Genomic DNA, 15,552 nt, shown 5'->3' on the forward strand with positions numbered 1-15,552 from the left:
GTTATCATAATAACATATCTGCAGGTATTTTCTGTTTGTCTTGGTTTATTATGCTTTTACTATGCATATCCATTGCAAACCTTGATTTCTTATTTGATGCAAATATTGTTACTGTTTCTAGAAAAATACTTTGATATGAAAAAGAACCAATGCAAAGAAGGCCTTGATATATATAAGAAGTTCCTCACTAGAATGACACGGATCTCAGAGTTCCTTAAAGTTGCAGAGGTAAACTTAAGTCAGTCAACTTTGCCCTTTATTTGAAACAGCTTGTAAAGTGCTTATTTTATCATAAAACATATGCTTCTTCCTTCCTTATTTGCTATTCTCTCAAGGGTCAACTTGTTCTCTCTCCTGGTGATTAGTTCATTTGAGGGCTGTCTTGAAAAACCTGACTGTGGAGTGCTTATTGGTTTATCTTTTACTTGAGGAGAGTGTATTAATGTGCATTTTAAAATTTCCTTGGTTATGTAATACTTGTGAGCTTTCTTTGAAGAATAGACTTGCTTTAAATAAACAAAGGAACCTCATGGTGATCTGCTTTCTATGATTCTAGCTATATTCTAGTTTGAAACCCACAATTCTACCAGAGGTTTTAGGTGAAAAAACAGCTTCACAAAGAAGCAACTGAGACAAACAGATGAACATGGGATTTCTTCAAGATTTCTTGCTGTGGGTTTGCTCACAGAAGGAAAAGCAATTACCTTGCAAAACATTTAGTTTGTGCTTTTTGGTTTTTTTTAATGTGTTTAGTCTGTTGCCTTCTTGTTTCTAGAGCACTGCTAAATAGATGTCCTAGTATTATGGAATTCCTCAGTTGAGGTGTGCTCCTCTTCGTGTTTTTATTTCCTTGGTATTCATATCTCTCCACAAAAAAATAAGCCTTCAAGCTTGGCTTGCTGTCTGTCCTGACAGTGTCTCTGTCTTCAGCTAATTAGACCATCAATTGAAGTTGAGAGTATTATCTTTCTGTTGTAACAGTGTTGTGTCCTGATGCAAACATCTTAAGTTTCATCTGCATTTTAGAAAAATGTTTCTTTACACAACTTCCGAGGTGCTTTGTTTCATCAGCTATATCCTGTGTATCAGTAAGTCTGAGAGTTTGCCATGTAAATTGTGAGATAGGCGAACTTCTCCAGGTTCTAAAACACTGGATTCTTACTGTTATTTTTAAGGTTCTATCTGTTGAAATATATGTGTAGCACACCTATTTCAATGTGTATACGTTTAACAAGAATTTATTACAAGCAACCGACACAGAGTACAGACTCTGGAGATGTAAAATTATATTGAACAAGTTTGTGCTTTTTGCATTACTTTGTGTTAATGTTGTTACTTTCTGAGCATCTCTGCCTTCAACAAAAGCAAACAGGTTCTGAAGCTCGTTTGTTTTATTACAGCAAGTTGGAATTGACAGAGGAGACATACCAGATCTCTCACAGGTAGATAAACCCATTATGTGTTTGCCAGTGCATGTGTGTGGTTTTGGGGTTGCATGATCAGAAAAAGCTGCCATTATGGTACTCACGTATGCATTCTTGTCACTGTCACCAGGTTATCTCTTAAGTTTGTGATTAAATCCAATCTCTGTCAGGGCTTGGCTTTTATATTCAGTGATCCTGTTGTATTTAAATATCTATATAATTTCTGTTATTCTCTAATTGAATTTTAAGATAACCTTATTCCCATTGTGCTTGGAGACAGTTTATGTCTGTGAGGTCACATAATGAAACTCTTATATGATATTATGAAGCTGTGGTTTTTAGCAGCCTGGCTTTTGGCTATGTGCCTATTGAAGTTAATGTGAAGGCTTGCAGAGCATGCACAGAGAAATGACTTTAAGTACAATTTCCTTCTTAGTGTCTCTTAAAATACTGACTGCTTCTGATTGTCTGCTTACTGTTTCCTAGGTGTTAATTTTAATGTTTCCTGACTTATTTCAGTCCTTGCTGATAAATCATTGTGATGGAATAATGTAGTGAGGAGAATACATCACCTTATACTGGAAGTCATTAAATACCTACAGAAAGCCAAGAGGGGGTAGAAGTATTCTGAGCTGTTGTAGCTGTTGCCCTACAGTTGCAATCTCTGAAAATATTTTAACTACTGGTTTCCTCAAATATATTCCCCAATGTCTCCCTTTGCAGGCACCAAGTAGCCTTCTTGATGCTTTGGAACAACATTTAGCTTCTCTAGAGGGGAAGAAAATCAAAGATTCCACAGCTGCAAGCAGGTGCTTACATTCTTGTCCTTCTCAACAATTGTCCAATTGAGTGTTAAATCTGGGTTTTTTTTCCAATTTCATTGTAAATGAAGATTTGAAGAGGCTTCTTTAAAGGCGTTGTATCAGCAGTGATGGATTAGCAAGTTGTCATATCTTAAAATACCTTCTTCCAGGTCAACAGAACTAGAATCTAAGGACCTGTAAGGGCCTCCTCTAGCATCCCTGCTTAGGCTTTTGGCACTTGATCCTGAACTTCTAAAGAGGAACTAAGTTTCTTTCATGTGCTGCCTACAAATGTTCATTATATATGAATAATTAGACTTCTGTAAGGTATGCGGCATGAATAAATACATGTCCTTAGACTTTTACATCTCAGCTTTAATCCCTGTTTTGTCAAAAGCAAGGAAATGCTTCCAGAAGTCCTTACATTAAGAATGAATTTTGCAAGTAATTTGAAGTTAAAGCCATGATGCATATGGTATGACGTTAAATTATTGTGAGGGCTTTCCAAAACACAACAGGCAATATACAGAAGTCCTCTACATGACAAATGTCATAGTTTAAATTTAACAAAGCATAATATTGGGGGTAAGACTTGTAAAATGAAATAGCATTTTTCTATTGCACGTTCAAAAACTAAGGCAGTAATATTTTATAGGTTCTTTGTCAGTGACTATTAGGGCACTATTTTGTTAGGGCACTACTTTTTAGAATATTTGCTTTGTTTTGTAAGATGACTCTGTTAAAAGTTTAAGTATTTGTTTTAAATCTTTTTACATACTCTTAAACATGATAAGTTACAGATTTCCTTTGGGATATATTAGAAGCATTGATAGTTTGTTCACTAAGCTCGTTAAAATAACAACAAATTGAAATGGAGTCCAGATGACTGGAGATTGCAATGTGCCTACAGGTAATGTCATTTTAGGCAAACAGGAAAAGAGCAAAGGCTTCAAATGTGAATTTTGTGATGGAGGGGAAGCATTTAAGATGGAGAATCCAAAAGCCAGTAGAGTAGGCATCATGATTTCTGGGCAGTTCTAATTCTGTATGTCATATGATGTATCTTAAGCTTTTCACTTGTGCAGTGTAAGATGTAGCCAGTGTTATCCAGAGCTCAGAAGAAGACTGGGTGGATACAATGAAGTTCTATCACGTGTCATCTGTTAACAGGCAGCTTTTCTCCTGTCCAATTACCTTAGGGCTACCACCCTTTCCAATGCAGTCTCTTCCCTTGCAAGTACTGGCCTGTCCCTCACAAAAGTGGATGAAAGGGAAAAACAAGCTGCGTTAGAGGAAGAACAGGCTCGCTTAAAAGCTTTAAAGGTAGGCATACAGAGTTTTCAATTGCAAATGCCTTTCCTGTGTTCGTGTTGATAGCTTATTAGGATTCCTAAAGAAGCAGAGGGGAAAACAGAGTTATTAATACTGAAAGTGCTGGAAGTAGAATTGTGTGTACTTAGATGGTACAGCTTGTGGAGGGTTTGTTAAAATAGTTTTCCAAAACATTTGTGGCACCACTGACTCTTGTAATTACAAGTGGCTAATGCTAGTGTGTGGAATAAATAATTCTTTAGTTCTGCTTTATTTACATCCAGTGTCATACACACAAATGTTCAGATTTCTTACACCAGCTCGCTTTCCCAACAGGAGCAACGTCTAAAAGAACTTGCAAAGAAACCTCATACCTCTTTAACCACGGCAGCTTCTCCTGTGTCAACTGCAGCAGGAAGCATAATGACTACACCAGCCATTGATATTTTTTCTACCCCTAGCTCCTCTAACAGGTATGCTGAATCTTCCCACTGGGAGATGTGCTGCAGCAAGGTCTTCCTCTAAATTTCTGCCACAGAGTGTATATTGCACAAGATTGGTTGGGTGTAGAGTACATTAGCAATGTGATAAGAAATTACAGTGAAGCTGATGGGAAAATAGCCTATTGCAATAAATAACATAAAACTCTGTTCTCATCATCTGTTTGCAGAAGTTTCTGGTATGAACTGACTGCTGACAGCCCTTGTAGCTGTTCTTAGTCAGTAAGCCAGACGGTTGGAACCGTAAAACACACATGCTTTGTCCCCAAGGAACATTACAAGTAAATGTGAGAAAAGTCAAATAAAAATTCTGTTTGAGGAGTCATAAAGAAAATGCATGTCTAGGTCTTTAGAAGTAGAGTGGTAAATATTCTGGGTAGTTTTTCAGAAAAAGAAAAGCCTGAAATGGAGTTTGAAGTGAGAGGCAGGTTTTGCAGTCTTGTGTTGTATCTGGAACATCTCTGCAAGGACTTGCAAAGAAAAGTGCAGGAGTACTCACTGCATGCTAATCCTCATCTTTGGCTAACAGGAGCTGCTGGTATGAGCAAGTGTGTGATCTTCATTCTGTAAAATACCTGTCAAATTAAGCAGCAGCAGAAGGTACAATGCGTTTATTAGTATAGAAGGAATTGGTGCTCTGGAGTCATACTTTTGCTTTGAGCATGACCCTAAACCTGAAGGGATTGCTTTGTTGTTCTGTTAGAGCTCACATAGGAATCTATTGCTCTTCTGACAGCTTTCTTTTCCCATTAGAAAGCTATTGTAGGAAATTACTTGACACCAAATGTGTGGTAAATAGCTGAGTCACATGTAAGAAGCTAGAGAATCTGTCAGTGTTAGTAACTGAAAGACTTCCTGTAAAATATTTTTTTAAATTGCTTTTTAGAGGCCAGCAAACTTAAATAGGTGTGTGCTTTGAACTTAAGAAGCAAGATCAGATATTTAAGAGGTCTGAAACATAGAAACACCTGATAAAGCTTCTTCAAACAGACAGAAATGTTGCATAGCGAGGACAAGAGTGTTTTCTTGTTAAAAAAAACCCCAAATGCTAGGGTTTTTTTCATGTTCAAATTTACTTGCTGGCAGAATGACTGCTATGAGCAAAGAACAGATTTTACAGCAGGAGCTGTCATGATGGGGATATGCTGGGTCAGAAGTTCAATGGCTTGCTACCAGATGCAATGTGTCTGGTTAATCCTTGTCATTATCTTGAACAAGCTTTACCTTGAAAAATAATTTGTTCAGCTGCTGACATTACAGGGCAGTGACAGACAGTGCTGCTTTTTAATAGGAGCAGTAGTGGCAAAATGTGACTGCAATTACTGCTGAAATGCATCATGCAGTAGTGAAAACTGTGAATTATACAAGTGATTGGGTGAGCAAGAAAATATGCAGAGATCTAGGATGTCACTACTAGCCATTAAACTCTTGTGCTGGTCTCATTTAGAGAGACATTTGGATGTCACAGTGAGTCAAGTTCTGTGCATAGTAGGAGCCATATTTGCAGATTTGGGTTCATTTCTTGTCCTAAAAGGTTCTAGGAGAACACCAGTACTCTGTATGTTTTTTTTTTTCCCCCTCTTTTTTTTCTTTTTTTTTTTCTTTTTCCTTTTTTTCCCCCCAAGATTTATTCAAAGTGTGAAATGAGCTGTCTGCAAGAGGATGAATTTTACTGTTCCTGTTTGACTCCTTAAATTGATGCAGCAGTTGTGTATAAGCCTTTACTGATAATTTCCATGTGATGGTATGAGGTTTGAATGGTCTAAATGTGCATTTAAATATGTTTTCATTCACATGCCTGATGTATGATCAAGTGTTTCAAGGCCTCTTATACTTTGCTTTCCCCAAAGTTCTTTAATAGCCCAGGTTGTGAGGTAGTTTCTCAGCAGTGATTATAGTGGAAAGATCAGAGTGGTGGAATTGAGTAATATTTTGGTGGTGCAGCCCATTAGAGTTCATTTTGTCTGTTTGTTTTTGTTGTGTTATACAGTTTCATGAGGTGATTTTAAAAGCTGATGAAGAGTTCTGAACATAACATCTCCTAGCCTGGTGTTGGACTGTGAGGATACCTGTCTTTGTCTTGGACAGCTTTCACAAAAGTCCCTTGGCATAACATACAACTTATCTTGCTAAATTAACACTTTTTTACAGAACTGAAAATATGGAGTTCACCAGCCCTTCTGATTTTGGCTCAGTTCTATCCATTTTGTAATAACCGTTTTGTAACAGAGGTTTCATTACTGTTGACAGTGCCTAGCATTTGCCTATATTGAAAACTGTGATGCAGTTCAAACAGTTGTATTAATTTATCTTTGTAGCACTTCAAAGCTGCCAAATGATCTGCTTGATTTGCAGCCAACTTTTCATCCGTCTGTACATCCTATATCTGCTGCTCCACAAGTAGGAAGTACCTGGGGAGGTAAGAATTCGGGGTTGGATTAAGTTTAATTGCTATGGCCATGTTCTTGTGCATGTTGCCCCTACTGTGGGGCTATTTTTTCCTTAAAGAGAGAGATCTTAATAAGACATTACAAGTGAATAATGGGATCAGAAGAAGTAAAATCTGTGTATAGGTTAAAATAATCCAGCACTGTGTGGTAATTCTAAATTATTTTGATACATCTTCTTATTAGCAAAGTTACTTTAATTGTTGACCATCTCTGTCAGCCTCATAACTGCTCTCTTCAAGATTCATGCAGGCAGCTGCAGAAGCATAGCTCTTGAGAAGTCAGTTCAGTGAAGATGTCTATGAGGTAGACTGTGCTGCAAACACAGGAACCTGAATGCAAAATTGTTTTAAATTTTGTCTAATGTTAAATCATATTTGCCGATGATGGTACTGCAGAACTTGGATGAAACCTCATAGAAGGCACTTGTGACAACTGTGCATAGAAAGAAAGGCCAGAGTTAGTTATTGAAATAATAAGGCTTCTCTTTATAAATTCTCTGCTATATTTCATTTAATTACAACAGCAAATTAGCAAAGAGTTGTGGTTGGACCTTTTAAATGAAGAGATGAAATTTATATTCTTCCTGCTGAAATCTACTCCAGAACACCCAAATTTTCATTCTGCCAAGTTTCTAGGACAGACTGAATGAGTTGAGATCTTATGGGTACAGTCAAGTCCTCAAACCAAGGGGTCAGGCAAGAGAGTTCTAGAAAGTCCTGAATTTTCCTTCAAGACTGGTTTGAGTGCTGGAACATTTTGATGTTTAATCAAAGTTCTTGGCTGCTTTGCAATGTCCCAAAATAATTCAGATACAGTATTATGTTGCCAGTATAACTACTGGTTATACTGGTTGGAGGATTGAAAAGCTTTATAACAGAGGGAGAGGGAGGTTGTGTTCATTTTTTGTTTTTTCTACATAAATGACACTTAATAAAATAGTAAACTCCTGAACTATGTGGCTATTTCCAGATTATTTTTTTCTAAACTAGATACTTGCAAACATGCTTTATGATGCAAAAAATTGGGAATTGCTGCTTCAGGAAGTTTCGTAGGCATCAAAACAACCTGTCCTAAATTTTTACTTCCCTGTTTCTTTTTATGAGCTATAGCTCTTCTTAACATCTTTCCAGCTATCTAATGTATCTTCATAATAAGCTGTATATGTTTTCCACTTTCCTATTCACTTTTTGCTGTGTATTTTGTTTTGTATACCTTCTCACATTTGTTTGTAGGGAAATAACACAATTTTGAGTGAGGAAGGCACTATTTGTGGCAGCTTCTAAAATAAATTAGTAGTTTACTTGTTCTTTAGTTTTGCTGAGCAAAGTCTCCTTGGAGAAAGATTTAGTGAGAAGTGTATGGAGTTAGGCATACAAATTTCAGTGCTATAATAGGCTTAGAGTTTAGAAATGGAGAAAAATGATTTGCTCATCTTGATTGCTTTCTGCAAAATACCTTCTGTTTTAGCTTGTCCTGTTTGTTTTGTGGGTGAGGGATAGAAGGGGAACTATCTGCCTTTTAAAGGTCACATCACAATTTAGCGTTTCTTTAGTAACCTGAAAGTTGAGCCTCAAAGTCTGTGTTTGTTCAATGTTGTGTTGCTCGTGCTATGAGTCTTCAGTAATAGTTGTTGATATATCTGCTTACTATTGACACATTTCTAAATACTTATAAGACTTAATTAACCGTGAGGATTTTGAATTGTCTGCTAAAATTTAGGCTAAAATTCTGGGATCACCATTTTTTGTATTACCTTTCATCAAAAAACCCAGCTCTTCAGCTTTACAGACATGAACCCTCATTTCATACAGGTGAGGTAGATAAGAAGTGCTTTCCACATTTTACAGATGGGGAAATCTGAGCAATTAACTGACTTGTCTGAAGTCATACGGCAAGTCAGTGGCAGAGCCAAGAATGGAACCTGAACTATTTCCAGTCCTGTGCTCTAAGCACTGCACAGCATCCCTCCCTTAGGTAATTTTCTGACATGATGATGTTTGTATTTGGTGTATATGGTGCCTTTGAGAAGAGTATCAAACCATCTAAAATCAATTACTGTTAAAAATTCTATGCAGAAGGTCTTAGTTGTATAATAAACCAATACATTGTTACAGAAGCATTATGTTTGGGTTCTTGCCTTTAGTTTTGTGCTTCCAAAACGTTAAAGCTAACAAGGTTAAACTCCTGGGGAATGGGTTCTGTCATTGTATGTTTTCAGTTTATCTATTTCAGACTGTAAAAATGCCACTGAAAATCCTTTAGCACTGTTTTCTCAGACAAAGTACTTCTAATTGGGTAACTTAAGGGTAGAAATTTGCAGAATTCAAACTACTCATTTAAATGCACCTAAATCGTTAATGCCTAACGATAGCATGCAGGTGCAGAGTAATTCCATTGACATAAACAGATTCCATGTGTATTCAAGGATGAAACTGGGCTTTAGAAACATCCAGGTGTTGCTGTCAGAATTGGTAGCATTTTTTAAAACTTGAATATGCAAGGATATAAATTACCCAAACCCGATTAATTTTCAGTTACTTTTGTTACTAGCATTTGCAAGTTCTGAGACTTGGACAAGATTGGACCTGCTGGCTAGAGTTAGAATGTGGCAGACAAGCAGAGAATCTGAGAACATTTCTGAGCAAATCTTGATAATCTAAAGTTGCATTATATTGTCTAACTACTCAAAACAGGAAGCACTATATACAGCCTTGGGAATTGGGAACAGAAAGTAGGTTTTGGTTATTTTCTGGATGAGTGCATGTGTAAAATAATTTTGGTGGTCAGTAGATTCAGACAAATACAATTAAAAACTTGTGATTCTTAATTTCTTCCATTTTTTTATCTGCACTATTTATTGGGGTTCTTTGGAGACCATTCCAGCTGTGTCTGGTACATTCGCCAGCTATCAGTTTGTACCTAAACTTCAGAAGTAAAACAAATGTGTCAGTGTGAAAATGAACATTTTGACCCATCTGTTTGAATTCTTTCCACTTATACGATATATATATAAAGAGAACCAGTAAAATCAGAAGAATGGGAAGTAGCAACAGAAAGAGCAAGGAGGATCTGATGAATGGATAATCTGCCCCATTTTTATTGTCAGATTTGTTTGTTCTATATCTTTTTAAATGGCATTCAAAGCAGAAAGCAGTTCTAAGGAGTAGCTGAAACAAGGACTCAGTTTCAGGCTGATTGGCATGTCCAGTGTATAAAACATACATGGGACAATATGTAATTTTGTATTCCTGTTATATATTACAAATATCAGCTTATTCTGCTTGTCTTTTATTCAGTGTTGGAGACTGTCATTTTGCTGACTGTTTTAAGAAAAGGTCTTTTAAGGTATTTCACTTGTTCTTGCAACACAGCCAAGCAATTTGGGGAAAAGTCAGGTCTCACCTAAGAACATACCTACAGCTTGCAGCAAATCAAAGCATGCAATAAGCCTGTGAAAAATAATGCAGTTATATAATTAAAAATTGTTTTCATTAGGACTTTTGTACAACTGAGCACATTATGAAGCTATGTGGGACTTACTGCTAAGAATCAGGTCAGATTCAGGGAGAGAAAATAATTTGCACTTCAAAACTTGCTTCATGCAGTACAATAGTATTTACAAGAGTTTTGGATAAACTGGCTAGGTTAAAAAAAAAAGGCCAAGAACTGAAGTATTGAAGACATCTTTCCTATAATAATTATTCAGAAATTTCTCTGTAGTGGCTTTCTGTAGAAGAGTAAGCTGCAGTTCTAGGCACCATGATAAGTAGGACTAGATACAACCCTTGCTGATCTCACCTAGTGAGTTCTTGAATTTTCCATCAAGGGTTCATGGGCTCTGAAACCAGAGAGCTACACCACAGCTCCTGCAGTCAACAAGTATTGTGGCTGCCTTCTCTGTCCACTTTATCTGTTAGATTCTGAATTACAGGAGTACTTGAGCATGGTATTTGCATCCATTCTCAGGAAACTTTGAAACTATGTCCCTTGGGAAGTTGCTTGTATAGATCCATGTTTCCTTCATTCTGATTAAGTCTGACAGTTTTTTTGGTAAGGAACATTTTCCTCATTATGGCTTAGTGTCTGTTGCCTGTAAAAACAGAGGAGTCCTTTGCTTGCTTGCAGGTAACAGCATCTCCACAGCAAGCTGCTTTGTTCCTGATGCCCCAGGCAGCAAGGAAAGTGCTTATGACCTGTATGCTGCCTTGGTATAATCATAGCTCTTGAAAATTTCATGATAGTCAGTTACAGAAAAATCCATAACACAGTTTGGAGAAAGAGAAGTTCCAGTCGGTTGGTTTTGTTCAGGATTTTAAAGTTGTCTTGGGGATGTTATTGCATTGAATCCTCACATAGCCCCTCAGGTTCTATAGTGCTGACAGGCATCCTCTGCTCCAGAGACTTTGTTGCACATATCAAGACATGACTGTGAGAAACAAAAAGTGGTTGTGTTTAAAGAGGAATAACGTAGTTACTTTCAGTCTAAAACACATTCAGGAAGAAGCATATTTTGTAAGATGGTGTTATTAATTTAATTTTTTTTAAAAGGAAATTAGTAGCTAGTATCTGCAGTCGTGGACAACTTGAAATGAAATAATTAGCTAGGTCATCCCAAACCTAGAGATGTCAGGAGAAAACTAAATCCATCTCCCTTTTCTTCTTTCTCTTGCTCTCTGGAATTGAACAGATCCTTTTTCTGCTACTGTTGATAGTGTTGATGATGCCATTCCAAACCTAAATCCTTTCCTTACAAAAACTAACGATGCTGCTCATCTGTCTGTGTCTTCTGATGTATCTACTTTCACCAGTAGGACACCCACACATGAAATGTTTGTTGGTAAAGTACCATTTTAAACTAATTTCCTATTTCCTAAAAATTTTAGCATTATTTTAATTTCTAAAATATATTTTTACAGCCTTTCAGAAACTGTAAGCTAGTCAATTGGGGCTGGTTTTGTGCTGTGTTAGAAATTGATTTAGTAGCTGTACAATAAAAATGGTGTTAAAATCCTTGCTTGGCTGCCTTGATAGGATTCTAACCTGATGTACAGAAACAGTTACAGTGAGAGCAGTTGCATGAGTGTAGTTTTACAGTCTCTTGTACTTGGGAATTTTAAGGTGAAATGTTGCATCTGCTTGAGAAGGAAAAGAAAACGCTGTTACTTTCCTCCTCAGGGTGAAATGCTCTTCTTAAACCAAGGAGCCTGATCTGACTTGTTTTGGTAGTGGATGTTTTTGCCCTAGTCACGTTGTCATTAACAAAACTGATAAAGCCACACACATATTGATGCATAATCTTCTCAGACTGTTTACTTATGGGGCAATAAACTAATAACTCACCTGTTAAAAACTGTTCATATCTTACTTTGAGATGGTTCAGATGTCTCATTAGAAGTCCTTCCAACATTTGTGTTGGTGCAGCTCTATAGTAATTTAATTACTTTTCAATATGAAGATTCAGTTTGTTTTTATAGATGAATAATCACTTAATTACATGTCATTTCTATTAAATAAATCAAGTTTAAAGACAGTTGTACACCACAGGCTGTATTTATTCTGATTGTACCCCACTAGAATTGATCAAAGAAAAATACAGACTATTAGAACAAAGAGTTTTTTAATACCTCTGCTACTTGTTAATAGAGGTAAAACAAAGGGATTCTCTTTAAAGGTATTCACACTATCTATAATTTGTCAGCTTAACTAACTAGTTTCCTAGCCTGTCTGTCTATTGGAAAGACAAAGCAAACAAGATAAATTTGTCTTTAAAATATATAAAATACTTTTAGTTGGCACTGCTATTTAATAATCTGCCTTTTCCATACTTCAATGAAATTTTTATGGTTCATGTAAATGTAGAATGATTATTTGAAATACAACTGGTTTTTTTAGTAGGATGGTTATTTAGTCAGATTAGTTTCCTCTGTCTAACTTGTTCTGCAGTCACACAAAAAGTTGCAGCAATGCAGAGCTGTGAACAAGGACCCTGGCTGGGTTTTGTGGTGCTTGCTGGTCTTTGTGGTATTTATCACATGACAGCTCTGAAGTCACTGGAAAGGTATGGCATTGATACATTGCGGTCCCTTCCAGTGTCTCATGCTCTAAGGATATATCTATCTGAGGGTGATATCTAAGGATATATCAATCTGACAGGTTGATATGGGACATGTAGATGCAGTTTTAGCTGTAGCACGATCAAGGCACTACGATAATGTGAATGTGGATTTAAAATAACTCTTTCTGGTTCTTTAGATCATTACAATCCATTTACTCAACTAAATCCCTTTGTGGCAACCAAATATGAATATACTTCAGGTATAAGAAAAATGCCTTGAAGCTTTTACACTCATTTTCTCCAAGGGTGTAAAACATGGCATTTAATTGGAAAAAAAATAGATCCTAATATAGCTGTTCTTTGAAACCGTGCTTTCCCCTTTTGTGTTAGAGATTGTGTAAACTTGTTTCTTACCGTGTGTCTGATGTGTATTGATTTCATTCCATTGGTTCTGTGTTACTAGACTATGTGTGGATTTATAGACTGATGTGAAATTAAAGTTTTGAAGAGCAGATAAACAGTGTATCTTGGTTCTCTCTCTGTAACTCTCCCTCTTCTCCTTTCCTGGCTTTCTCTCTTGTGTGATACTCCTTATCAGATTCTTTTTGTGGTCCTCAAGCTTATCCTAACGCTTCTCATTTCCGCAATGAGCCTTCTTCTGTAGCTGGTCTATTTGGAGGTAGGTAATGGGATACAGCCTCACCACACACACAGAAGTTTCAATGTGTTGTGTGCCTAGAACTAGTAGGCATGTTACTGACTACAGAAGTGCCTTGCTGTAGTGGCTCCAGCTATATTCATGTGCTTATGCCAGGTGTGTGGTCACAAATGGTATGTATTTTTTCAGTTTGTGCCAAACTAAGGCTTATTTAGTCTAAACATGAAATGAGTATCTCCCCATTTCAGGATCTCTCATGGTTTACTTGTTGCTACATACCACACAAAAGACATGCATGTTTATAAGTAGCTTCTCATCTTGCTCTACCTCATTGTTTTTAAGAAAAAGGGATTGGGATGTTCGAGCTGCTTATGGCAATTTTGTTGATATATTACTCTTAAACAGTGCACTGAACTAGTGTTAAGCTTTGCAACAGAACGGGAGAAAGATCTCTGCTGCATTAAAGTGCTGGCTGATCATCTGTGCAGCTGTGTCACATCTGTGTAGTGACCCCATACTGGTGCTGATCCTGGAACACCGTCCTGATAGTTGCTAGAGAGACCGTGGGCTGTGACAGGTCCAAATCAGGCTGAGCAGGATGTGTAAACATTGCTGCAGTGCAAGGCTTAGGAATACCTTTGGTAAATGGTTTGTGGAAGGCTTAGCTTTTAAAAGCCCCTTAAAGTCACATTTTGGTTTAGTGTCTTTGCATAAAAATCAGTGAGCATCTTTCAACAAAAGGTTAAATACTACAAATTACTCCGTTCCCTTTGTTCTTCATTAAAAAAGTAGGATTAGTTTCTGTCAAGTCTTGATGCTCAAATAACCTCCATTAAAAATACAAACCTTTGCACCTTTCAAAATATTCCTGTCAAACAAAATGCCCTGAGTTGGTGGTTGATATCGAGAGTAGGATTTGACCTTTCTCAGGGGCTGAGTCAAAGGAGTCCTGTGTATTGTTTTGTCTTGGAGATGGTCTCATCTTTCTAGTTTCATAAAACTTCAAACTTCTAAAATGTGAGAGCAGGAAACTCAGCTTGTTTCAGTTGAGGCTGATTGCTAAAGCAAAATATGAGCTGTTGTAAGTAAAGTTTTCTATTGGTACAGGCACAGTTTTAAGAGTTGCAGGACATCCCATCAAAGGAATTTCTATCTGCGGTTCAGAGTCTCTGAAATGGCTTGTTACAACTTGATGCTATACATGTCATAAAGATACTCATTTTGGTTTGTTGATTATTTATTCTCTTTCCCCACATTACTGCTTCCCATGTTTTGCTGTATGCAGTTTACTTTGATTTATTTTTAATGAAAGCTACATTGTGTAAATTTTAGTGATGGAGTTAGGAGTTCCTTAAGAAAAAGAAACAGGTAATCCCAACTTAGTTTTTTCTGTGAAGTTGGTTTAAGAATAACATCCTGTAGTTGCTAATTTTTTTAGGTGAAATGTGACTTATTTCAGAAAAACATTGTAAGATTGAAATGAGGTGCTGTCCCAGCAAGCGAAATGAAGTCCAAGAAGTGTTCTTTGTCAGTTATTTCTACCCACTGCAGTGTTTTACTGCTGAAGAAGTTGTGATCCTTTCATTTCTCCATATCATCATACTTTTTGTTAGAAACCAAAAGAGCTAATTTTCAAGGTGGCATTGGGTTTTTTTTCTATGCTTTTCATATAAAGCAATAATTACTTCTGCTACTGTGTGAATACCAAGGTGATGCACATGCATGTGCTTGTGTGAGAGCATATATAACATAGAAAAATATTACAAATAAGTGGCTATTACTTATTACTTACATTAAGTTGAACTATCAACTTAATGCTGCTGAACATCATATGCAATGCTTCGTGCTGCAATAAATTTTCAGTGTTGAAAAATGATTGTGTATTTGTAGAACATTACAGATATATGGAAGACAAATGAAGTAAGTTTAGACAGCACTAGGAGTGGAAGTATGACTGTACCTCCCCGTATCTTGCCATAATTTCTAGAAATTTGATTGCAAAACATGGTCAACTGCAAAATGTGTGTCCACATAAAGAGCTATGAAAATTACTAGTATTAAGAGTGTCCAGTCAAAGGCATTACTCGTTCAGGCACCTTGGGATGGTTTGGATCTTACTCCATTTGTTTCTAAGAGAATTGCGGATTAATGTAAAACATCGAGAATAATCTTCAGTCAAATACTCTTGAAACAGATTCCACACTAACTAGCTTCTTTTACTGGAGAAGCATGGTGACATTTTCCTCAGCAATTTTATTGTAAGCATATGGTAAAAGAATAAGGAAGGTGTCTAGAGATTAAGCAATTGTAGAGCAACTTTTATGGGCTGTCTGTTCAGTTTTTGAGACAAA

General features: G+C 36.7%; 1 protein-coding gene across 3 annotated transcripts in view; it reads left to right on the plus strand.

Annotated features, from left to right (window-relative positions):
* Nucleotides 1-15,552, plus strand: part of PICALM (phosphatidylinositol binding clathrin assembly protein) — a 68,703-nt gene that overhangs the window by 34,370 nt on the left and 18,781 nt on the right. For all 3 annotated transcript variants that reach the window (XM_063394397.1, XM_063394398.1, XM_063394400.1), the window contains exons 7-12: nt 122-228; nt 1,401-1,442; nt 2,148-2,233; nt 3,427-3,550; nt 3,875-4,011; nt 6,357-6,457. In XM_063394397.1, coding sequence (XP_063250467.1) covers nt 122-228; nt 1,401-1,442; nt 2,148-2,233; nt 3,427-3,550; nt 3,875-4,011; nt 6,357-6,457 — 597 coding nt within the window. The remainder of the gene's footprint in view (nt 1-121; nt 229-1,400; nt 1,443-2,147; nt 2,234-3,426; nt 3,551-3,874; nt 4,012-6,356; nt 6,458-15,552) is intronic.

The sequence above is a fragment of the Prinia subflava genome, chromosome 3, assembly GCF_021018805.1.
Source record: "Prinia subflava isolate CZ2003 ecotype Zambia chromosome 3, Cam_Psub_1.2, whole genome shotgun sequence".
Lineage (NCBI taxonomy): Eukaryota > Metazoa > Chordata > Aves > Passeriformes > Cisticolidae > Prinia > Prinia subflava.